Source organism: Carcharhinus amblyrhynchos, chromosome 13 (assembly GCF_965287045.1).
Source record: "Carcharhinus amblyrhynchos chromosome 13, sCarAmb.v2.hapA, whole genome shotgun sequence".
NCBI classification, from domain to species: Eukaryota; Metazoa; Chordata; class Chondrichthyes; order Carcharhiniformes; family Carcharhinidae; genus Carcharhinus; species Carcharhinus amblyrhynchos.
Window position 1 is genome coordinate 28,848,932 of NC_137336.1, and position 25,716 is coordinate 28,874,647.

The 25,716-nt window shown below is 39.4% G+C and overlaps 1 protein-coding gene across 2 annotated transcripts in view; it reads left to right on the forward strand.

Annotated features, from left to right (window-relative positions):
- The window catches only part of LOC145351797 (protein transport protein Sec24A-like), a 63,091-nt gene that overhangs the window by 13,388 nt on the left and 23,987 nt on the right, over positions 1 to 25,716 (forward strand). Inside the window, exons 3-13 of one of the 2 annotated variants that reach the window (XM_080201443.1) lie at positions 4,632 to 4,808; positions 7,631 to 7,708; positions 8,166 to 8,311; positions 9,641 to 9,822; positions 10,726 to 10,828; positions 12,826 to 12,952; positions 14,696 to 14,805; positions 16,825 to 16,937; positions 21,490 to 21,608; positions 23,592 to 23,647; positions 24,916 to 25,122. In XM_080201443.1, coding sequence (XP_080057569.1) covers positions 4,632 to 4,808; positions 7,631 to 7,708; positions 8,166 to 8,311; positions 9,641 to 9,822; positions 10,726 to 10,828; positions 12,826 to 12,952; positions 14,696 to 14,805; positions 16,825 to 16,937; positions 21,490 to 21,608; positions 23,592 to 23,647; positions 24,916 to 25,122 — 1,418 coding nt within the window. The remainder of the gene's footprint in view (positions 1 to 4,631; positions 4,809 to 7,630; positions 7,709 to 8,165; positions 8,312 to 9,640; positions 9,823 to 10,725; positions 10,829 to 12,825; positions 12,953 to 14,695; positions 14,806 to 16,824; positions 16,938 to 21,489; positions 21,609 to 23,591; positions 23,648 to 24,915; positions 25,123 to 25,716) is intronic. The other variant, XM_080201444.1, reaches the window with a different exon arrangement.

Sequence of the window (25,716 nt, forward strand, 5' to 3'; positions counted from 1 at the left end):
TTTTAAAGTTTATTTATTAGTGTCACCAGTGGGCTTATATTAACACTGCAATGAAGATACTGTGAAAATTCCCTAGTCGCCACACTCCACCTGTTCGAGTACACTGGAATTTAACATGGCCAGTGTACCTAACCAGCATATCTTTCCGACTGAGAGGAAACCCATGCAGACATGGGGAGAATGTGCAGACTCGGCACAGACACTGACTCAAGCCAGGAGTCGAACCCTGGTGCTGTGAGGTAGCGGTGCTATCCACTATGCCATCGTGCATTACAGTGTGACTTAGAAGTTACTCTGGGTTGCTCACTTGGAGTATATTGTTCCCCTTGATTTCTATTTCTTGATGCAAACATGAATGAGCACTTTAAAAATCATTGGATAACCATTGATGTGTATCATAGGACCGTATGAAACCCATTGCAGTGCAAGTTGATTCCTCGGGAAGAAAATAAAAAATAAACCTGTGATTTGCTACTTCAGTGAGCAGCTTCAGATTCTCCTCTTTGCTTTAAGTGGAAGTAACTATGAAACTGGAGAAACTGAATTGAGTATTCAACTTAGTTTCCCATGAATTGAATGGATTATCTCTTACCCACTGCTGGACTCTCTTCTATTGTCATGCCTCCTTTCACTTCTCTATTTTCAGAAACTTTGCTCTTCCGATTCCCTATCCCAATTCTTCAGTAATTCCTGAGTTTTTTCATGCTGCTGATTGAATATCTGTTAGTTAGCTTCCCTCTTTACCTCTCTTGGTGTCCTTTGACAGGTTTATGAAGGCACTCAACATGAACTCATTAGAAGCAACAATTGGACCATCCCACTCTCTCTTGTCATTCTTTCTGCCCATTGTGCCTGATGAGGACTAATCTTGCCAGTATTGTTCCTGTCTACCTTACCTCCCCCTGCTGACTCTGTGGACTCTGCCAGTGATCAGTTCTCCTACTCCTCTACACACCTTCCACACTGTCCATTCACTTGTGAATAAAGCCCTTTCCACTCATTAATGTTGAGGTTGTATCGCCATCATGACCTTATCTGAAATGTAGCTGAGGGGTGATTGCAACTTTTCCCCTTAAACTTCCCTGTCTGGCTCCATCATCCATTCCTTGCCCTGTCAAGACTGTTGTATTGGTGGTTTGGTGCTTCTCACCAGATTGCACCTAGGCCTAGAACTATTTCCTTTGTGCTCTTCACCTTGTTCCACACCTCTCCTCTTTTTCAGAATCATTGTTTTATGTTTTCCTCTGGAGTCTGATAAAAATGATATTGCTGAGATGTCTTTACTGCTTTCCCCCTCAGCCTCAGTGATATCTCTTCCTCAGTGATTTCAACCTCCATCTGAACTTGTGCTTTGATTCAATGCCCTCTTATCCCTATAAACCTCTCCCTCAATTCTTACCCTCTCGGCTTTGCTATCTCGTGATCTTGCAAGTTCCAACATATTAATTACAGATGATCTTCTCTGATCACTTCATGGTGTTGTCCCCAACCAACCATGCCCAAACATTACTATCTTGTTTATCTGCTCCTGGGGAAAAAATCTAGCTATTAGTTCACTTATTTAAATCTCATTTGCCTACCTCTGCTCAACTGCACCTTCATCTCCACTTTTGCTGTTGTCCCCAATAAAACCATTACCCTTTCTCATCCAGCACAGTCCTCACCTTCATTCCATTAAGTCCGTGAGAGACAAATGTAAAAGGATTTGGCAGACAGCTGGTTTAACCATCTAATAGCAGGTCTGGCTGTAACGTTTTAAATTCGCTCTGCTCTTGTCTGCTCACTGTTCTAGGATCATCTTATCTTGGAAAGATCGCTTCCAGCTCTTTCTTTGCCATCTTTTTGATCTTCTTTCCCTGTCCCCTCCACTCACGTAGGTTTGAGGGGTCATGAATTCTTTGTCACTAAGATTGAGACCATCCAATCAGCTTCCTCTGCTGTGTCCATCGCTTCCACAAGCCCACCTGGCCAGAATTCTCTAATGTTCTCTCTATCCTATCCCTGAACTCGCGTCTTTCTCCGGTTTTTATCCTATTTCCTCTTTGGACAAGATGAGCTCAGACAGGAATGTGACCCTCCTGCTCTCTGTTCTATTTCCCACTAAACCCCTTGTCACCCAGCTTCCCCCATCTAGTCCCCATGTTAGATGATATTGCTATCAGTTCTCTGTTCAGATGTTGATCTTCTTTCTTTTAAATCAGCCTCCTAAAAAGAAACAACCTTTGACCCCACTCTTCCCCCCCCCCCCCCCCCCCCACCATCATTGCAAGCTACTATCCTATCTCCAACCTCCATATCGCCAAGTCTTTGAACTTGTTCTCATCTCCAAAACAAAAAAAATCATGTGAAATTTGTATTGCTGGCTAGGCCACCATTCATCTCTTAACTGCTATTAAGAAGGTGGCAGTGAGTCATCATGTTGGACCACTGCAGCATGTGTAGCACACCCAGCATGCATTAGGAAGGGCATTCCAGGATTCTGACTGTTTGCTAGTACGGTTGCCAATGCCATCCATCATTTTGGTGATTCAGAATAGACCAATGGGGTAGTAATTGGACAAGTTAGATTTGTCCCACTTTTTTGTGGCTGGGACTTGCCTCAGCAATTTTCCACATTCAGGTAGTGCCAGTGTTGTAGCTGTACTGCAATAGCAGTCCCGTATTTCCTGGAACTCCATGTTTGAATTCCTCCAGTCAGGTTTCCACCCTTGTCACACTACCTAAACAAAGTCACAAATGATTTGATTTATTATTGTCACGTACTGAGAAACAGTGAAAAGTATTGTTTCTTGCATGCTTCGTAGGCAAAACATGCCATTCATAAATTACATAGGGGAGAAGGGAAGGATAGTTTTACAGTTACAAGTAGAGTGAAGAGAAAGATCAGCTTAATGTATTCATTCAAAGGTCTGATGATAGCAGGAAAGAAGCTATTCTGGAATTGTTGGTATGTGTTTTCAGACTTTTGTATCCTTTTCCTGACACAAGAAGGTAGGAAGAGAGTATGTCAAGGGTGTGTGGGGTTCTCAATTATGCTGGCTGTTTTTCCAAGGCAGCAGGAAGTGTAGATGGAGTGAATGACATCATCAGATTCAAAAGGTTAGAAACACAGTTTGAACTGAAAAGTCAAACAAGAAACTGAGGTAGGGAAAAATATTGTGTTTAAGTGAGAATTCTTAAATCATTAAACTGAAAGCTTGATTATTGTCAAGCTGCTTGTTCACATGCAATGAAATAAAGCAGCTTAATAATTCACATTTAGCAACATCATGTATGGTCATGTTAAACTTCAGAAGGCTTGTGAGGTACGCGCACAGTAAGGCAGGCGTGTGTGAAAAACACTAATTTAGACCATAGGATGCTCCTGCTACACTGGTGGGTTGCAGAATCATACTCTGGTTAGATAATAGGCAGTAACAGACACAGTCTTAATGTAAGATGCTCAGAATGCTTCAAAATGGTAGCACATTTGAGTATAATGAATTTTTAAAAGATTCTGTCCATATTTGTTTCGGAATTTTTTTGATGCTGCTTTATAAATTAGATGAAGGATTTTTGTTTTATTCTGTGTCTGAGGTTTTGTATGAAAACTGGTGGATTTCTCTCTCTCACATGATTGAAGTTGGACCTTTTCTGGGACTGAGTTTGAGTGAATTGGGGTTGAATGGAGGCCACTTCGGGTGCTGGTTTCAGTTAATTCTGAGATAGCAGGTACAGAAAAGAATAAATACAACATATATTTGATAGAAAGTATTTCTTGTTTGAATCGCAAGAAGAAATGTATTGAAGATGCAATGGTATCTCAGCCACACAAAGTTTCATAATTACTTAGTTGCCTGTTAGAGAATGAAATGTACTATTGCAATAGAATGTTATGCTGTGCTTAGAATATTAAAGCTCAATCAGACAATTAGCTGACTGGAATTTGCTTTGATTTTATTTTGAGTTTAGAGTTGATGATTGTAGCAGTTGTGCCATGGAGAATCTAGTATTGCACAAAAGGTTTTTGAACATGCGTGAAAAGGATGTATTTTCAATTGAATGTCAACTCTCATACCAACTCATGAAAGTATTGCTATTGGCAGCACAAGTGTGGCTGTGATGAACCATCTAGGATATGGAATAAAGAAGTATGGGATGTTTTACAAAAAAATGATTGTCTTGAAGGTTTTCGGTTTTGTAATTCACCTCGTTTGATAATTAAATTGGCTGCTCTAGTGGCTCATTTAAAAATGTTGAACTTGATTACCTGACTTGTTTTTACTCCACAATCAATTTACATTTTGAAACAAAATCAGTGTGATCTATAATATCTGTGATTTTAATACACTATTTTGTATAGTGGGGACAAAGTTTTTTTTCAAGTTTTACTTGTTCTAGAATTTGAAGAAAAACTTTGTTCCCATTATACAAAATAGTGTACATGTTCTTGCAATGTATAGTAATGTAGTGCCATTTATTGTATTTTGTTATTTATTCCAGTATTTATATACTGAGTTTGTTTAGACATTGTCTTTGAGGTTCCATTCTTGTTCCAAAACATTTTAATGTAATAAATTTCAGGTAATGTAATTATAAGCATGTATGAGTGAACAAAAGTTTTGATTTATCCTATTATTTGAATATTTTAGTAGGATCGCGTCATCTACCAATCAACCAACCATTAAATCAGATGTATCAACCTGGCAGGACACCCTTGGGTCCCCAGCCATCAAGTGGAGGCCCCCCTTTGATCAGACCAACTTATCCTCTCGTAACTGCTAATCATGATGCACCACTCGCTCAAAATCTTTTAAGAGATTCTGAAGGTAACCTTTCTACAGGACATAATATTTCATTTCTATTGTAAATTTGGTATATTGGTACAAAAGCAAGCATGTTAACTGTTCCATAATACCAACTTGTATAGAGCCTAAATGTGCAATAGCACTAAATATATACCTCAGATCGGAAACATTTAATGCTTCAAACTGTTAAATGGTATACTTGTCACATTTGAAAATAGTTTTGAATGAAATATTTCTGTTTTGAAAAGTGTAATGTTTTACATTCATGCAGCAAGTTGTAAATAAACTTCTCTTTATGTTAAGATGTAGAATACCTTTCTATAGAAAAGCATCATTTTTATATTTTAGCCAATTTTTCTGTTGTAAATCAGTATATACTATTTAAACTCAGTTCCTTAGCTACTGACGTCATCCCTTCATCTGGCAGCAGCCTGAGATTAAGCCAATCTGTCCACAACTTTGCTATTATATTTAATTGTGAGACAAACTTCCAAAGCCTCACACATACTACATATTTTCACCTGTGTAACATCACCTGACTTTGCTGCTGAATCAATTCATCTGCTGCTGACACTCATTCTAGTTTTGACTATTCTAACACACTGCAGGCTTGACTCCCAAATTGCAGCCTCTGTGAGCATGAGGTCACCCAAAACAGAGCTACCTCTGCTTTAAACCCATTTCCCTATTACTCTTGTGCTAACTGACTGGTATTGGCTCCCAGTCAACGACCATCTTGTTTTGAAAATTCTTGTCCTTGTTTTCAAATTTCTCAATGGTCTCATGACTCCCTTTCTTTGTCAACTCCTCCAGTTCCACAAATTTCTGAGATCTGTGTTCTAATTTGGCCTGCCGAGAGTCCCTGGTTATAGTTGCTCAATCACTCAACCATTGATGGCCATATTTTCAGTTAGTTGTTGCTGCTCCAAGCCCTGGAATTCCATCACCCATACTGCTCTGCCATCCTGATTTCCTCCTTTAAAACATAACTTAAAACCTTCACCTTTGTCCAAGTTTTTGCTCACCTGACCTAATATTTCATGAGGCTCGTTGCTCATACCTAGTTTGATAATGCTCCTGTGAAGTGCCTTGAGGCTTTTATTATTCTTAAAGGCACAATTGTCATTTAAACATGCTACAATATTAGTTTGCTAAGGGTGGTTATATGGTTTTGCAATCTACTTAATGTAAATTCAGAGGTTACCTGGAGAAGGATTTTTTTCTAGCCTCACGATGCATGAGTTAAAATCTTGACTGAATTTGCTAGAGCTGCTGAATGATGCAGATTAGTTTCAGGGAACTGGAGGAAGAAAGTAGAATATGATGTATTGTCAGTGCTTTTTGCAGCAAAATTTTAATTATCTCATGCTTCATATGGTTTGTAAAATTTTCACAAATTTCACCAGAATAATTCTAAATCTGGAATTCCACTCCTGACATTCCAGCCATGATGGTGAGCAGTGAACTGCTGATAAAAGGCTGGATGGCATGGGACCCGGGTTCAATTCCTAGTTTGGGTCGCTGTCTGTCCTGAGTCTGCACATTCTCCCCGTGTCTGCTCCAGGTACTCTGGTTTCTTCCCACGATCTGAAAGATGCGCTGGTTAGGCACATTGGCCGTGCTAGATTCTACCTCAACATACCTGAAAAGCGGTGGAGTGTGGCGAGCAGGGGATTTTCACAGTAAATTCATTGCAGTGTTAATGTAAGCCTACTCGTGAAACAAATAAACAAACTTTAAACTTAGGTTAAAAGTTCAGCATAGCATCTTGAAACAACTGGAGTAACTAAAAAGGATTTCTGTGGTTCAAATTTTAACATATTAAGCTAGTTGGTTATGTGACTCCTTTTAACTGTAGATTGACAGTGTGAATTGAGTTAAATATACTGATTATATATTTAGAGTTGAATGCACAACATGAATTTTATTCAAAATATTCAGTTGGGGCAGGCTTGTTTGGAAATCTAAGATCTGAAACTACTGGAGTTTTCGATCTTGGCTGTGATCAAATTAATGTCTGTACATTAACTGGCATTCTAAACTTTATTACCAACTGCAGGAATGGATAATGCATTCTTAAATGGTAACGTTTCCGTTCAAGGAAGATTTTCTTTTCGGTCAGAACCCTGTGTTAATTTGGCTTAATTTTATACGGAAACAACTAGCTACCTAAAATCAAAAGTGAAACCTGCTTAAGAGGTTTTGGAATGAACAATAGAATCCTTGTCATTTTGATATTCATTATTTGCCCAGTATTATGCTTTCCAAGTGTAACTAGAGCAAGCTGCTATTAATTGCAGGCTGCAATTTCAAAAATTTAAGTATTTAAAGATAATTGCCCTAAAATTGGGTAATGTTACCTAAAAGATAAACAACATTGTACTGTTTATTAAATGGAGAGTGCTGTGCTTCAGTGGATTTTATTAGTCATTTTGAAGTAATTTTTGTACAATTAATTACTTTTCATATAATGGCTTTAACATAGCAAGACATCCCGTGTCACCTCACAAGAACATTAGCAAACCAAATTTAACAGTGAGCCCATAAGGTGATAGGGCAGGTGAGGCTTGTGGAGAGAAATCTAGCGTTTTAGGGCTTTGGTAATTAAAGGCACAGTCACAGCAATGGAACAGTTGAAATCAGGAATATGCCAGAGGCCAAAGCTAGAGCAATGCAGGTGCCTTGAATGGTTGTAGAGATGGAGGGGGTTACAATGGTAGGAACAGAGAAGACAATGGAGGTTACAGAAATAAATATTTTAAAAATAGTAATCTAAGTGAAATGCATGCAATTTGTTTTTAACTAAATGTACTTGATGCAAGGATTTTAAAAAATCTTTTTAGGAGTCCATACTGGATCATCTGGTGATCAGTTGGTAGCTCCTGACAATTATGATGCTGTGGAAGGAGGAGGTGAAATCAGTAAGTACTACACTCTTTAAAATAGTCACTTGTTGTTAGATGACAGAAGAAAATTAAGTTGATTTGTCGCTGGATTAAAAGTTAGGGATGCCATCTATTGCTTGGTGTCAACCTAGCAGGACTTTTTGTGCTGACATTTGGAAGGGAGAAGATTAACCTTTGTAAGGCTTTGTAAGGCTTTTCCTTAGCTATTAATACAAAGCTGTACTCTTAACGACTTCTAAATTCATGTAGTAACATGTCTATAATATAATAAGAGACTATATTGTGATGGTGACAAGGTTAAAGTTTACGGACTGATTTTAACTTGAGCTTGTTATGATGCTTTGAACATTTTTTTTCCTTTACCTTGAGAAATGTCCATACTTACAGCTTTCAATTATGTAAACTAATGGAATGTTGGGGTGTTCTAATGTCCAATTGAGTGTGTTTTAACTATTTTTTTTCTTCACTACAGTGCAGCCTATTCAACAAGACCTCAAAACTAGAAGAACACTTGGCCACTCTTATCCCTCCTTACCTCCTGGCTACCAAAACATGGCAAGCCCTGGCATTCCAGGTGGTCAGCTGGCAAATGCTGAAGGACCACAGCAATTCTGTCAGGTATAAGATGCTGATTCTACCCATACTTTCTGCAGTTAGAGAAAAGTGATTAATAAGAACTCTTGTGTAAGGTTCTGCTAGAATTTCTTCTCAATTCTTTGCAGTCATGCAGCTGTGGAACCGATATTCCTGTTGGCAGTATCTTATCAGTAGAAACTCAAGTTAAACTCACAGCAGCACAGCTGAAAACAGGACAAACGGGGAAGTCATCCCAGTGCTGCTCCCCCTTGTTGCTTACTTTTGGTTGTGTAATGATGTTGATGAAGAACGGGGTGAAAGTTGTGTGCGATCTTGCCTGTGTGGAATGTTGCAGAGGGAAACCAAACAGAAGAAAATAACTCTTTTTAAAAGGAAATCACTTATTTTTAAACATTTTTTTAGTGAGAATTGTGATTTACCATCATACCTATGCAACAAAATGCATAGTTTATGTACAAAGTATTGAATGTTTGAAAAATTTCCACTTCCTATTCAAGTTGCACAGTTTACTAGTCAGAGAGCTCAGTTGGAATTGTTTCTGCTTAAGTATGGTACCCTTGTGTAATATGCGTTTATGCAACATTTGCAGAAGGCTTATCCTTTGCCAGATTTTATTTACTGCACAATATTTTGGAATATAGTTGTGTGTTCTTCCTAAGGCCTAGTATCAAAGTGGCGTTGCTTTATCCTTGCGTTATTTCAGAGACCTGTGGCAAAAGGGGTTTGTTTCTATTTCTGTTGAAACAAATTGCATCCTACTGCTACCCCATTGATAATCAACTTGGTACAGTGAGGGATATCTGCCGCGATATTGACTTGAAAGCTATTTCATTGTGTGATGCAAAGGTAATCCCAAAATGTTTCATCTTCTTTTCCAACATCACCTTGAGCTCCTGCAGATCCACAAATAAATCAATAGTGCTGCTACTTCAGGACTCTTGAGTTTTAATACTTGCATTACAGTGGCACTCATGAGATTTATTTTTACAAGCCAGTTATGAACAGATGGTGCACATTTATGAGAATTTTAAAGGAATTGAGTCATCGTTTTTGTCAATTCTGTTCAACAGCCATCATGGATAATTCAATTAAATGAATCGTGTTTGACTATATCACTAAGAAATTTTATAATACCCTGCTGCATCACTGGAAATGTGCATAAATCATAGAAAGTGTAGGCTGACGTAGAACCTTTTTCAACATGGTGTGTGCAAAATCTTTCACTGCAGAATTTTCCCTGTTGTTTTCAGAACAATGTGTATTGCAGACACCCTGGAACTATAATTTTTCTGTCTTTGTTTTGTGTGTGCTGCAACATATTCTCCTAATATTAAAACTTATTTTCTTCAGGCTCCGCATTTTAATCAACTAATGACTGGCATGGGTGGGCTTAGCTTGCAACAGGGCCAACAATCAGAGGCAGCACGACCTTTGAATCTCCTGCAGGAGAGAAACATTCTGCCGTCAACTCCAGTCAAAGCTCCTCATCCAAACCTGCACAAGGATCTACAGAAACTAAACTGCAATCCAGAGTAAGTAGTAGTAACTTCCAGTATAAGTTTATTGACCAAACAAATGCTGTGATTTTGAGGGCGGCGGCGGGGGGGTGGGGTGGGTCGTACTTTGAAAGTCAAATCTAATCCTAATTGAAGATTTAAGTTTGCTGTCTCTTGTCTAACCCCATCACAACCTGATCCTGTATAGTGTCTAAAGTGTGTCCTTAGACTAATTAAGCAGTATTTTCAATTGCTTGCTTAATTATTAGATCTTGTTTTAAATCCTAATCTGATCATTTTCATTTCTAAATCAGGGATTTCAGTTTCCTTTTGATGCTTCAGCAGCAAGCCATGTTAGAGTTAATGGCAGTCCATTTAAGAAATTGGGTCTGTGTAGTATGCTATTGAGCTTTTTTCCAATTTTCTTCCCATTTTTTCCACCTGAAGGGGATATGGTTTAGTTGGTACTGACAACCTCCTGTTATCTTGCCCAAGTGGACTTGAACCTAAATTGACACATGTGAATGGTATGTTTAATATAATGCAGTAATAAAATTCTCAGAACGTTTTGGAAGTCATATAATTGTACTTCCTCTTCCAGCTGTCCTTCAAATTTCTCCTACTTTTACATTGTGCCTCTGTGAAGCATCTTGTGACACAACCCAATCCTGTTCCTATCTGAATTCACGTGTATCCAGCTCCCCAGGAAGAATTGATTGCTGGAAACTGAAACACAGGATGACTTGTGCAACCAACCCTCTTTTTTTTGATGAGTTTGATCATAGTGTTGTGACTGCTTTTGCTGCTTCAATCAACTGACTAGGAATTGGGCCTGGAACCTTTAGTAACTGTTTGGAAAAGTTCTGTTTTTCTGAAAGAAATGTTTAATAAAGATCTGTTGTATCTAATTTTACTAAAGTGTAATATTTTTCTGTTTAGTGTGTTCAGGTGCACATTGACCAACATCCCTCAAACTCAATCTTTATTGAGCAAAGCAAAACTTCCTTTAGGATTACAGCTGCATCCATTCAGAGACCTGTCAGTAAGTGATAATATTTTGGTCATGTAACACAGTTTATATTTAAAATGAAATGTACTTTGACGCTCACCTTTCTTCGCCCCTCCCCCATTCCCAGCCCCCCACACCTTCTGAATTGAGGTGTAGCCTGTCCTCCACTTGGTTGCTCCCACAGGAAGGTGGTTGAGATTAGGCGCACACACTGAACAATAAGAGGAAACTGAGCCTGCACACCAACACGTGATGATTTGAACAAGCAGTGCTAACTTAACTGGAGAAACTAGTTAGCAATGTGGAAAAGGGGAACCAGTAGATGTGGTGTATTTTGATTTCAGAAGACACTTAACAAGGTATCAGATCAAAGGTTACTACATGATTAAAAACTCATGGTGTAAGATGTAACGTATTAGCATGGATAGAAGATTGATTAGCTAACAGGAAACCAACGTAGGCATAAATGGATCGTTTTGGGATTGGCAAGATGTTACGGGTAATGCCTCGGGGATCAGTGCTGGGGCCTCATCTATTTGCAATGTATGCCAATGATTTGGATGAAGGGACCAAACGTACAGTTGCTAAATTTACTGATGAAACAAAGTAGTAGAGTAAGTTGTGAAGAGGACATAAGATGTCTGCAAAGGAAGACGGGTTAAATGAATGGTTAACAATTTGGTGTATAAGCTGAGAGAGCCTGAACTACTTCACTGTGTGACAGGTTTAGAAAAGCAGCATATTTAAATAGAGATTGCAGAAATAGGGGGATCTGCGTGTCTTTGCATATGAGTCACAAAGTTTAGTGTGTAGGTACAGCAAGTGGAATGTTCATTGCAAGAGGAGTGGAATGTTCATTGCAAGAGGAATGGAATGTACAAGTCGGGATGTTTTGTTATGGTTGTACAGGGCATTGAGGCCGCACATGGACTACTATGGACAGTCTTGGTCTCCTTAGTTAAGGAAGAGCACAATTGCAAAAGAAGTAGTTCAGAGAAGGTTCTCAGATGAAGGGGTTACCTTATGAAGAAAGGCTGGACGGTTTAGGCTTGTAACTATTGGAGTTTAGAAGAATGAGAGGTGATCTTATTGAAACAAAAAGAACCTGAGGAGACTGAGTGGATGTTGAGAGGATGTTTCCAGTTTTGGGAGAGACCAGAAATAAGGAAAATAAGGGGTCTTTGATTTAAGACAGCGATGAGGAGAATTTTTTCTATGGGTTTTGAATCCACGGAACTCTGTCTACCAGAGAGAGGTAGAGATAGGGTCATTTAATATTTTTATGGTGGGCGTGGATGGATTTGCAGTTAACAAGGGAGTTTGTAAGGATGGAAAAGGAAGCAGGGGAGGGGCATTCAGATCAACCTGATCTTACTGAATGGTGAGCAGGCATGAAGGGTTGGCTGGCCTGATTTACTTTGCCGGGTTGGCTGGCCTGATTTACTTTGCCGGGTTGGCTGGCCTGATTTACTTTGCCGGGTTGGCTGGCCTGATTTACTTTGCCGGGTTGGCTGGCCTGATTTACTTTGCCGGGTTGGCTGGCCTGATTTACTTTGCCGGGTTGGCTGGCCTGATTTACTTTGCCGGGTTGGCTGGCCTGATTTACTTTGCCGGGTTGGCTGGCCTGATTTACTTTGCCGGGTTGGCTGGCCTGATTTACTTTGCCGGGTTGGCTGGCCTGATTTACTTTGCCGGGTTGGCTGGCCTGATTTACTTTGCCGGGTTGGCTGGCCTGATTTACTTTGCCGGGTTGGCTGGCCTGATTTACTTTGCCGGGTTGGCTGGCCTGATTTACTTTGCCGGGTTGGCTGGCCTGATTTACTTTGCCGGGTTGGCTGGCCTGATTTACTTTGCCGGGTTGGCTGGCCTGATTTACTTTGCCGGGTTGGCTGGCCTGATTTACTTTTACTTTTACCCATTGCAATCTTCATTTTAATTGTTGCATTTTTATAATGGAAATATATTCTTAATTTTAAAAATAAAAGTCTGTCCACGTCATTGTATTTAAGTATGTATGCTTTGTGTTGCAGCAATTGCCCGTGGTTACATCAAGTACAATTGTGAGATGTCGTTCTTGCAGAACGTACATAAATCCTTTTGTCAACTTTTTGGACCAAAGAAGATGGAAATGTAACTTGTGTTATCGAGTTAATGATGGTAGGTTCACCACAAATAACGCATGTTTTGATTAGATATGGGAGCTGAGTGGGGACAGAAATGTAATGGGAGACATAGGAAAGATAACTGATTGGGAAAGGGGTTTGTGTTATGATAACTAAGTTGGTTTGAGATCCTGCTGTCACTTGCAGAGCAAGGAGGGTATGCAGGAAGGACAAGAGGTTAGAAATGGCAAGAATTGTAATGGGTATGGAATAAAGAAATTGCCACGTACAAGATATTTTATTAATGTCTCACTAGATCACTTTAAAAGAGAAAACCCACTTGTGCAGGCAAGCATGGTTTCAATTTTCATGCAATCAGGCCCTGCAGCAAAGCAATCACCAGGTCAGCAACTTCAGGTGCTGGTCAAAGAATGGAAGTTGGGGAATTCACTGCTGCTCCTCGAGTAGAACCATGAAATTGTTCATGTTCACTTCAGTAAGCAAACAGGTTTAACCAATCCAAAAGGTGAGATGCCTACAGAATAGGATTCTTTCCATTTTGCATTTGTGTGTTGGCTTAAAATGTGTGTTTAGTGCTGTGGAATCCACAACCCAGAGATGCAGGCGAATGGTGACATCAACTGAGTCAAGCTTCATATGGTTTAGTTGGTGAAGTGACATCACAGTGTTTGCAAATGAGTATTTTAAATTTGATTTTGCTTTGGTTAAAGCTAGTGCAGATAATCCTGAACAAGGGAGAGCATGGCTTAATGCAGGATAGAATGTAGGCAGTAGAAATTTGGATGACTTTTCATTTATGGGTGCTTAGGAGATCATTTAAAGAAATAACACGTGTACCCTAATGCCCTACATACACTGGGCAGGAGAGGATCCTTGGGTGAGGTGAAGGCAGGAAGTGCATTCCTGTGCCACCATGCACAGGCTTGTTGCTACTTTTACTGCATTGTATTTTGTATTGTACAAATCATTCATCTTGGAGAAGTGGGGGAGTTCATTAACATATTTAATTTGGGCTTGATGGTGGACTTCATCAGAGTAAAGAATTCGCCAAGAGGCAGTTTAAGGGAGCAATTTCACTTGGCACCAATGGTGAATTTAAGTGCAGCCTGACTTGGAGGAGAGAGTCTTAATCCTTTTCATATTGAAGTTATTTTGGTCCCTTATATCTGACACAAGTTTTGTGTTGATGTGAAGGTGTAATTATTTTGTCCCTACCTAAAAATGCAATGACTTTTCACTTTAATTTTGAACATTGTTAAATATTGCTGTCATAATTTTTTTGCTTGTTGGCGAATTGGTAGCAAGGAGCACAAGTTTAGGACTCGTTAGTGGTGCGAAAGGAATGTCAAATATTTCACTAGGATTTTGCATTAACACTTGGCTAATGAAGTTATGGAATGAAATTGAAGTGTCCTCCGTGTTAGAGCCAGCTCCTGCACATACATAGTGTTAAATGGGTTGCGTTTTGAATATTTATTTAATTCAGGGCTAAATTGGCAACTAATGGTTACTTAATGGTCGGTATAGAAAATACCACCCATTAAGAACCAAGCATGCTCTTGAGATTGTCCTGATTTATTAAATCAGGGCACGAATGTTTAACAACTAATCTGAGAGTTCAGTAGTTTTTTAAAAAAATCTTCCCTTTATTGCATTAATATCCTTATTTAGGTGAGTGTAGATGTACAAAAATATAAGTCTTAAAAAATTGTTGCACTGTCTTTGTATTTGTGTATTGCCTGTGCAAGCTTCTGAAACTTATTGTACTGATATTTAGTTCCTGAAGAATTTATGTATAATCCTGTGACTCGATCGTATGGTGAGCCGCATAAGCGACCTGAAGTTCAAAGTGCTACTATAGAGTTTATTGCTCCTTCAGAGTACATGGTGAGTCTAGCTTTTTAATTTTTAAACTAATGTTTTTATCAACATGCATGGTCTCCAGATGTCCCTTAGCACTTCAAAATATTACTGTTCTAATGTGGAGGAATATGGCAGTTGATTCAAGATCAGATTCCTAACTATATTTAGTGATGCTCATTGAGGGATGATTATTGGGCTAGGACACTGGGAGAACTCTTCTCTTCAACAGGCACCTTTGACAATGCAGCACTGTGTTAGCATTCCAGTTCAGTGTCGACATGCATAATAATATCCTCCAATCTTTGCAATGGAACTTACGCACAATCTACTGACTCATTGATTGGTATTCTACCACTGAACTAAAGGTGGCATCCATAAATGCTTCAAAAAATTCCAAATGCATTCTGGACACCTGGTTATGTAAGATATATTCATAGAATCTCTACAGCACGGAAGGAGGCTATTCAGCCCATTGCATCTGCATTGTGAACAATCTCACCCAGGCTGTATCCCCCGTAACCCATACTTATCCTGCTAATACCCCTGATACTAAGGGGTAATTTACATGGCCGATCCACTTAACCTGCACATCTTTAGCGTGTGGAAGGAAACCGGAGCACTCAGGAAACTGATGCAGGCGGAGAAAATGTGCAAACTCCACACAGTCCCCCAAGGTCGGAATCAAACCTGGGTAGCTGGCGCTGTAAGGCGGCAGTGCTGTTGTGTGCATGGACCAAGTTCCCATATCCGTTTCTCCACTTGCACCTTCTTGATTAAAGTGCAAACGACCTGCTGGTTCTGTGCTACTCTTGCAACGAACAGAATTATTAGTTGATAACAGTTTGCAGTACAGCTATGTGCTTTGCTCCACTTGTCAGATCATTATTTTAAACTTAAATAGGAGCAATTTTGAAATGTTGGTGTTCTGTCTTGTCCATCTGGCAATGGCAGAAGCAGCACACTATGGTCACTTGGATGGGAGAACTACGGCATTGATATTTTTCCTGTTTTGCTGATAGCTAAAAGTTGCTATGCATTGCAAAATGTATTACTTATTACTAGGGCATTTTCACAGTAACTTCATTGTAGTGTTAATATAAGCCTACTTGTGACACAAAATAAACTTTAAAACTTCACTTGAATTTGTAGGCAAAATGGGTGGGACTGAAGTTTCAACTCCAGTTAAAATTTATTTATTGTGAGCATGAAGTAATTATCTGTGTATTAAATCTACACAAAACTACATGTTTTCTTGTATTGATCCATCTTTCTAATTCAGGGATGTTTCCCATTCCTATGTAGGCATGAAATTAGGAAGCCTGCTTGAGCAAACATCTGTTTGTCTACCTACCATTCATAACAGCTGAGACTAGAGCTGCCATAACAGCTGAGACACTTTTTTTTATGGGAGTTTGTGTTGAACATTGATCGAGAGTATGGGTTGAGCATCTGTCTGTCAGCCAGGAGTCCCTGTTTAGCACAGCAGCTAACTGCCAATACTTTATAGAATCCCTACAGTTTAGAAGGAGGCATTCGGCCCACCGAGTCTACACCAACATAATCTCATCCAGGCCTTATTCCCATAACCCCCCACACATTTATCTTGCTAATCTCCTAACACTACAGTCAATTTAGCACGACCAACCCACCTAACCCGCACATCTTTGGACTGTGGGAGGAAATGGGAGCACCCGGAGGAAACACACTGAAAAGTTATCTTAAGGATTGGTAAAAATTTTATTTGTGGAGGGGAGGATAGATACCATAAATGATGCTAAATGAAACTGCATTAATCTTTAGATATCTCAGAAGAGCCAAAATTGGGTTAAGCTCGTTCTAAAATTTGCCCTGCTTTAGGCAATTTAATAGGCTGGGAATAATTCTACAAACAAACCAATCCATTTGCATATTTTACCAATCCAGTTTAAATGTACAAAATCAGTGTCATTTGCAGGTTCTGCTTCTTGTTTTACAGCATGAATAAATTTTCTAACTTTTCAATGCAGACATCATGTATCCTTCATCAATATTTGTCTTTTTCAGCTGCGACCACCACAACCTGCAGTTTACCTTTACATCTTGGATGTGTCACATAATGCGGTAGAGTCTGGCTACTTAAACACTGTCTGCCAATCATTGTTGGATAATCTGGACGCGTAAGATTTTTTTCCCCTATAACCTGACAGGTTTCTAATGGAAAGCTTTTATATTTGTTCGATTACTTTGAATTTTTGATTTTCAGTGTGCATTTGTTTTATCTTGTCATGTTTATTTACAAATGTACATATTGATAATTTAAGGGTTAGAGAAGCGCCGAACATGGAATTTATCTTATTCGGTTGTGATAGGCTTCCATAGCACTGAAACTGGGAGCTTGAAAAATATTAATCCTGCTGTGCTGTGTTGCAAATAGGTACTCTTTCAAGTGTGAGGCATTTGCTGAAGAGTCCAATAAGCTTAGTTCCATTCCTTAAAATGTTAGAGTTTCACGTTGCCAAGGCTTGGCCAGTCTCATATCAGTTGAAAATACTACTTTTCAGTGTAGAAGATTACTTGATTCTTTTATTCACCCTTGTTTAAAATAAATTCCAGAAGCAAGCTTCGTTATTTTGAATTCACAATGTTTTCCGGTTTCCAGTTCTTTTCAATTAAGGGTGCAATAGACGATATCTTTTTTTAAAATGCATTTTAATTCCCAGTTTTTCTTTACAACTCGTGCCTAAGTAATTAACTCATCACATGAAAGAGTTTGTAAGATTCATGGCTACATTACTGTTCACAGCCTCATTGTCCCCTCCCCCCACCTTCTGTTTTCTCCTGAAGGTGCTGACTTATTGTGGCACGTTTTAATAAATTTGATCCCTGTGCACTTTAAGTAAAGGAGAGCCAACTGTGTGTGACATGCTATCATTAATATATATGCACCTGTTAAATATCACCAGGAAAGCTGGAGAAATGTTTTCGAACCTCATTTCTTTTGCTCATGCATTCTCTGTTCTCCCTCATGACGTGTTTATTTAAGGAGACCTCAGTTTTTCTAATGTGGAGGAAAGCCAAGATATTTCCCATGAGGCTATCCAGCTTTGTCTTTTATTTCAGCAACGATGGTTATCATTCTGATGATCTTGGCATTAGAATAATGTTTGGTACTTACAGATTTTGCATTTGTAATTAGGCTAAGCTATTTTTTTTTGTGGGTGGAGGAGGGTTCCGTTCTTGTGGCCTGAGTGACCATTAGTCAATCCAGCAGACTTGTTCCATGCGCATATTGCGCATTGTCTGTTTGATCAATGATCCTAGTCAACCCATTAAGTTTTGCAAAGTTTCTCCCCACAGGTAAATAGAGTAAAACTCCTGTTACACTATGCAGGGTTGACTAGCAGGCATTTTCAACGTTCCACACTTATTTTGATTATTTGTTTATCTCATTTACCATGTGTTCATTCCCTTTTTTCCCCTTTAAAGATGCTAATGTGGCATTTGCTGTTTTATCTGAAAGATCCACATTTATACTGAGTTTCTGAAAAACAATTCGTGTTCTTTTGTGAGGCTAGCTAATTTTATGTAAATTGTTGCTTGCAATCCTTCTTAACTGCTACATCTTCTGGGTGCACCTTCAGCTTCTCCTAACCAACCGTGATCAGAGCAATCCCTTGAGATGATCTTGGATCTCTTTGTGTTCCCTGCTGAATGGAATCTTTTGTCAGCTTGCTTGTTTTCTGGTATCCCTTCTGAATTTTTTATCACTCCTGAATGATCTTGTAATGTGTGTTGAAGTAAGCCAAGTGGTTAGTAAACATATCACAGTTGTATGATCTATGCACAGTAATGACTCGTATACACTAGACTGTTATCGCTTGGATGATTATTGCTTAGAACTGAATAGAAAGGGAAATGTGGAAAACATGCCTTCATAAAGGGTAAAAAGATTGTGTGCATCCTGCTAAATATTTGAAAGAATTGATCAGATACCAATTTACCCCTTCCCCCATCTTGATTGGAATAGCAAAGTAAAAGGAACTTCTTACTTGGGCTAGAAATCATGGTTTCTCCTTTTACAAAATACCTACGCTTTCTACTATCCGAGCCTCCATTATGAACAAACAAATGAGTGTTGTTTGTTCATAACATTTCTGCCAAGTAACAAACAGCGTTTTGTAAAGTTGCTGTCAGGTTGTGGATCTCAGGAATATATATGTTCTTGTAAGTGTCAGACTATTTTCCAAAATTATTTAGCCTTAAATGCTTGCTAAGGAAGGCAAGTAAATAGTTATGCTTTCTTTCCGATCAATGGCACACCAGTTAAGTACTATAAGGCGTACCTTTATCTTCATTGGTCATTACCAGAAGGGAATGTGGGGGTTATGATACAATTTGGAAGTGTAAATGGTGAAGAGTAAAGCCTAAGATTATAGGGTGGTATAGATGGGGGGAACAGTAGCAAATGGAACTTAACCCCAAAAAGTGAGGTTATGCTTTTTGGGCAGACTTACAAGGCAAGGGAATACACAATGAACAGTAGGATGCTAGGAATTACATGGGACCAGATGGACCTTGGAATGCATGTCCAAACGTCCCTGAAAGCAGACAATAGGGCAGGTCAAAAATGTGGTTAAAAAGGCATTTGCAATACTTGCCTTTTATTAGCTGAGGCATAGAATGTAAGAGTAGGGAGATTATGATGGAGTGTATAAACACTCGTTAGGTCACAGTTACAGTAGTCTGTGCAGACCAATCACTGTACTATAGGGATGACATAATTGCGCTAGAAAGGGTGCAGAGGCGATTCACCTGGATATTACTTTGGCTGGAGCATTTCAGCTGTGAAAAGATATTGATTCAGCTGGATTGTTCTCCTTAGAACAGCAAAGAGCTTCTTTCTGTGCTGTATGTTTCGATGACTAAATCCTGGTGCAGGAAGTGCAGTCCAGAGCTTGTCGCGGAAGCTAGCATTTCCTGTTGGGGATAAATTCCAGATAGGATTCTGTGAAGAATCTTCTTTCATGCTCAGTTTCAAACCTTGTTGCATATAGTCCTACATCCACTTGGTACATGAGGATCATTTATTTTGAAATTCCTTGAATCTGGATACGTGTGATTTTTAAGATTGATGGTTTCTATTAAGTTTTGGATGCAAGATGTTTAAGGCAGTTCCACAATCTTTAGTCAGCGACCTGCCACGCACTGTAGTGTCTTCTAATAAAGGCTGAAGGTTGGCCATGGTGGATTTGAATTGATGCATGCCTTAGAATTAAAATTCTAGCACTTTGTATGTCCCAGAACAGGCTTTGTTCTACAAAGATCACAAGTTAGATTGCTCTCAACTGACTGGAGCTTCAAGGTTGTTGGTTCAATTTTGCTTTAGTGATGGGCCCAAATTGAGTGTTATGTTTGACATCTTGCTCTTGATTTGATCGGTTATTCTTTGCAAGTGGGATTGTTTCATTTGTAGATTCACTCCTCATCTGTCATTAATGTTGCCAACATAAAATTAATTTTTTTTACCACAGAACATTTAATACAAGTATAGTGTATGTTAATGGCCACTCTGAGCTGAATAGTGCATTATCATACTTCACCCATCTGTTCAATTTCAGCAAATTAGAATATGTGGGAATGAAGCTGCTGGCTGCTTCAATGGAGTTGGCAAGTGGTAGTGCTCAGTTGCTTTAAAGAAAAATCAGGGGGAGACGGGGGTGTAATGGTAATCTCAGTGGACTTGTAGTCCAGAGACCCAGACTAATTTTCTGGAAACATGGGTTCAAATCCCATGGTACAGCTGGTAGAATTTAAATTCTGTGGGCGACACGGAGACAACTGAGGCACTGTTGCCTCTCAGCTCCAGGAACCCGGGTTCAATTCCAGCCTTGGGTAACTGTGGATTTTGCACATTCTCCCTGTGTCTGTGGGTTTCTTCCCACAGTCGAAAGATGTGCAGGTTAGGTGGATCAGCCATGCTAAATTGTCCCTTAGTGCCCCAAGATGAATTAGCCATGGTGTGGGGACAGTAAGAAGTCTCAACACCAGGTTAAAGTTCAAGTTTATTTGGCAGCACAGAGCGCTGCTCCTTTATCAGGTGAGTCCCTGGCATCCCCATATCATATGTGTGGGGTACAGGGATTGGGCCTGAGTAAGATACTCAGTCAGAGAGTCAGTTCAGACGCGATGGGCTGAACATCCTTCTGCACTGTCAGGATTTTATGATCAATGTATGTGAAGTTCTGTCCTTTTGGAAGGAAATGTTCCTATACGTGTACTACTTTTTCCTACTTCGAGTTCTGTAATGAATATTACCAGTAACCCTCAGTGGTTAAGAAACAATAATTCCCAGGATTGGTTAAAGCTGTGCATTAATTAAGTTCCAGTTCATCATGTAATGGAGTTACTTTCAATTTCTCAGAAATGTAATTGCTGAAAGGCAGGTGTATTATCAAATTTGGAAATATTTTAAATAAAATTGGGTTTATGGAATGGTGAACATGTCATCAAAACCAAATAAGCAGAGTTTAGAATTTAAACAAATTGAGAGTTTTATCACTTCACCTATAAAGTCCTCTTTACTGTTTGAAAAATATGCATCTAATTGCAAGACAAAGTATAGAACATAATGGTGGATTTATAAAAGCAGAAGTGCTGAAACTGATATTTAAAATAGACAAGTTTCTTGATCAGATCCAGAATGATTCAGCTTCCTTTTAAAATGTTCAGGTTACCTGGCGATTCACGTACAAGGATAGGTTTTATTACATTTGACAGCACCATTCATTTCTACAGTCTTCAGGAAGGCCTATCTCAGCCTCAGATGATGGTGGTCTCAGATATAGACGGTACGTTTTAAGCAGGTACTTTTTCACAGCATGATATATGAAGGTCTTTGAATATTTTGTGTGTAACTGGCAAATAAACATTTTTGAACATTATGACAACTGTATCACCTGACATGTAAATGGTATGTTTACAAGTGCAAAGCCCATCGATGCCTGCAAGAATAATTCAAACGAACTATCATTTCCCTGCTTTAGTTTGGAAAATTTAAGACGTTGTCTTTATCTCCCATAAACTCTATACCCTTAACACTGTCCCTCTCCCCATTCCAGGCCACAATCTCTGACTGAGCTCAATTGTTTGCAATTGCAGCCTCTGCATATATTTGTTGCTGAGCTAAACTTCTGACCACCTGTCCTCCATCATATAGGCTATCCAGTTTCTCACCTCCAACATTAAGTTTGAGAAGCTCGTGAGCTACTTTTTCCAAGATTGAGACCATCTGATCAGCTATCTTTGCTTCTGTCCCTTCCCCTAGTCCACAGGGTCAAATTTCCTCTTAAAAAGTCCCCCTGCTCTAGCCATGACCTTGCATTGTTTTCCAGTTCATCTTCTGTCTCCTTGTTTCCTTTTCCTAAGCTCATTGTGCCTGAGACCAAGTCCTGCAGTTTTGATCCTATCCCAAGCAACTTCTGACCTTTTCAACTTTCCTTCCCGGCTTTCACGTTGACCGACATTAATAGCTCTCTCCCCTTCAAATTGGTCATGATCACCCATTTCTTCAAAGCAACCCGTGACAACTCCAATCCTCGCAAATTATCACACATTTCCAACTTCCCTTTCCTCTCCAAAGTAATTGAATGTATTGTGCCTCAAATCCGTGGCGATCCTTCTTGGAACTCAAGTTTGCAAGCCTGTCTCAATACCGAAACTGCTCTTAATGCCATAAACAACATCCTATGTGACTGTGATAAAGGTAAATTACCATCCTCATCTTTCTCAGCCTATCTGGTATCTTTGACATGGTTGACTATTCTATCCTTTTCCAACATCTCGCTAGCCAGCTGGCTGGGACTGCACTTGTCTGGTTCCATTTTTATTTAATTGTAGTCGGGATCACTTGAAATGGCTTACCTTCCTGCTCCTGCATCGTTAGCTTTGACCCAAGATCTATCCTTAACGTGTAAATTTCCCACTTACACATTATCCCTCCAATGTATCCAAAAACAGTGTCAGTTTTGCAAGTGTATGTTGGTGGTGCCCAACCTTTTCATCATCATCCCTCTGGCTATCTTCACTGTATCAGTGATCAGATTGTCTGAGATCTGGTGCTGGATGAGTAGAAACTTTAAATGTTCAGATGACCAAAACCATTTTCTTTGGGCCCTGCTACAAGCTTCCATGGTCTTGGACTTCATTCCTTTCCCTAGCAACGGTCTGAGGCTGAGCAAGATTGTCCACAACCTTGGTATATTTGATCCCAAACTTTTCTGACCATTTATCCATGTCTTTGTCCTATCCTGCACCAATTCCCACCTGTCCATCAGCTGTGCCCTTACTCGTCTATATTGACTTCCAGCCTTCCAACATCTAAATTTATAAATCTTATATTTAAATGTTAACATAACCTTGCCTTTCCCTGTCATGTAACTGTCAGCTCTTCAATATCTTTCTTTCCAAACATTCTAGTTCTTTCACTCCAACCTCTTGTGTTTCTCCCTCCTCCTTTTGCCCCACTATTGGCCATCTCATCCCTAAACTCTGGAACTTATCTGCTGAATTCCTCAAGCTCCCCATCTTTCTTCCTTTCAGACCATCCTTAAAACCAATTTCTTCGATCAAACTTTTGGACACCCTTGCTTTACTATAGCAACTGCATCAGTCAGTTTAGATACGATAAGGTCCCACAACTGCAAGAAGAGATTGACCAGATAACCTGTTTTGGGTTTTTAGTTTAATGGCATATCCATGCAAAAGTGAAATGAGAAAATCGTTTCAAATTGAAGATTCCAGCTTAAAGAAGAAATAATGCTTGTCTTTTTCAGATATCTTTATACCAACTCCAGACAACTTGCTGGTGAACTTGAATGAAAGCAAAGAGGTAACTAACTATTGAATATGATACTTAAATGTATGTGAACTAATCATGAAGATTCTGATGACTGCAACACATGGCTACCACTTGAAAAGCTGCTTCTCTAATGTATCATTCATAACCCCTCTTCAGAAGAATCTAGTTATTAAGATTGATGATGAATAAGCCCATTTTGCGACATTGGACTTGTTTATGGCGTCCTGATGTCTTGCCACCACAGTCCACGTAATGGAAATCAAGACTTGGTGCAGCAGGAGCTTCGTTGATTATCTGGGGACTGAAAGAGACCAATAATCTCTCAGCCAAGGGTTGTTGTTTAAACTGATTAGCTTGTCAGCTCTGTTTGCTGGAGCTCCACATATCTAACCAGTGAAACAGATTTGTGAGATATGATGTGTACCTATCCTATGAGGACTGGACAATCCAATAGGAAATTTTATGAGGAGTCTTTTTTTTTCCTGGTATCTCTTGTCTAACTAGTGAGAACTCATAACCATGTTTAACCTGGTAACTGAGAATCTTCCTCGAGAGAGGGTGGGTTCGATGGTAAGCAGGGGTCTCTTTGCGTTGAGGTGGCATCATTGGCGGTGGAAGATTAAAATAAACTAATTCCTCAAAGTACACTTGATAGTCCAACATCAGACTAGACAGATTTATAGTGCTCTAGATGACTTGATTGACCAACCACACAAGTTTTTAATCCAACTCCCTAATTCTTTCACTTGATTTCAGTTAACCTTGCAAACCAGTACTCAAACCAGTCAATCAACAGGAAGCTTTACCAAAGCATTGTGTTGGTAAACTATGTAGTTTTAGTTGACTGAACCCTTGTGTGTTGAACATTTTGTCGCATACACTAAGCTGTCTGGTCTCTAGTAAATGTACTGTGACTTTTATAACAAAGTATGCAGGCTGTGCAGAAATGCTACCTTTGTTCATTATTTGGTTGATTTATTTAGATTGCCTTAACACCCAACTGATCAAAATAAAAGCACTGGCTCATTACACATGTATTATTACTACTTCACTTCAGTATTTGGTTTCATGTTCTCATACTGAAAATGTTGCAATTGTGTACAAGATTTTCCAGTTTTAGGATGTAGATGATAACTGTTAGATTATCTGAGAATGAATTACGTTCTGCATTGCAATACACCAGTCTTCAATTGTGAAGCAGTTGTTGCAACACAGGAAATTAAAGACACTAGTTCATTTTGATTGGAATGAAATCTTGAGCCAAAGCAGTGGTTTATGTTTTTCCTTTCTGATTTCAGTTGATCCAGGACTTGCTGAGAAGTTTACCGCAAATGTTCAGCAATACGTTGGAGACTCAAAGTGCCCTGGGTCCAGCATTACAGGCTGCGTTCAAGTTAATGTCTCCCACTGGCGGTCGTGCCTCTGTCTTCCAAACACAGTTACCTTCGTTAGGTGTGGGTGCCCTAAAATCCAGGGAGGATCCCAATCAGAGATCTAGTTTAAAGGTAGGATGTTGCTGCTCTTGTCAGTGTTTGAGCAATAAGTGTGTTTTTCTCATAGGAAATTAGAGTTTTGTTATTTTCTGTGGCTGATTGGATATTTTAAGATTATGTAATTCTGAAGTGTCTTTGTTGATCAGATGTTAGTTCAGCACATGTGAAATTTGTGTGATGTGTATTTGTGGTATCACGTAAGGAGAGGTAGTGGCATAGTGGTAATGTCACTGCACTTGTAATGCAGAGACCCAGGGTAATCCTCTAAGGGACCTGGGTGCAAATTGTGCCATGGCAGATGGTGAAATTTGAATTCTGACCATCAAACCAGTGTCGATTGTTGCAAAAATCCATCTGATTTACAAGTGTTAAGGAAGGAAATCTGCTGTCCTCACTGGGTGTGGCCTACAAGTGATTCCAAATCCACAGCAATTGAGCTCTGAAATGGCTTACCAAGCCACTTAGTTCAAGGTGCACTTAAGAATGGCCAATAAATGATAGCCCAGTCAGTGATGCCCACATCTGATGAATGGAAACAAAATCAGTTTTTTTTGTAGTGTTTATCTGTTTTGCTAAATGGCTAGTTTGAGGAATTGAAATGCTGTC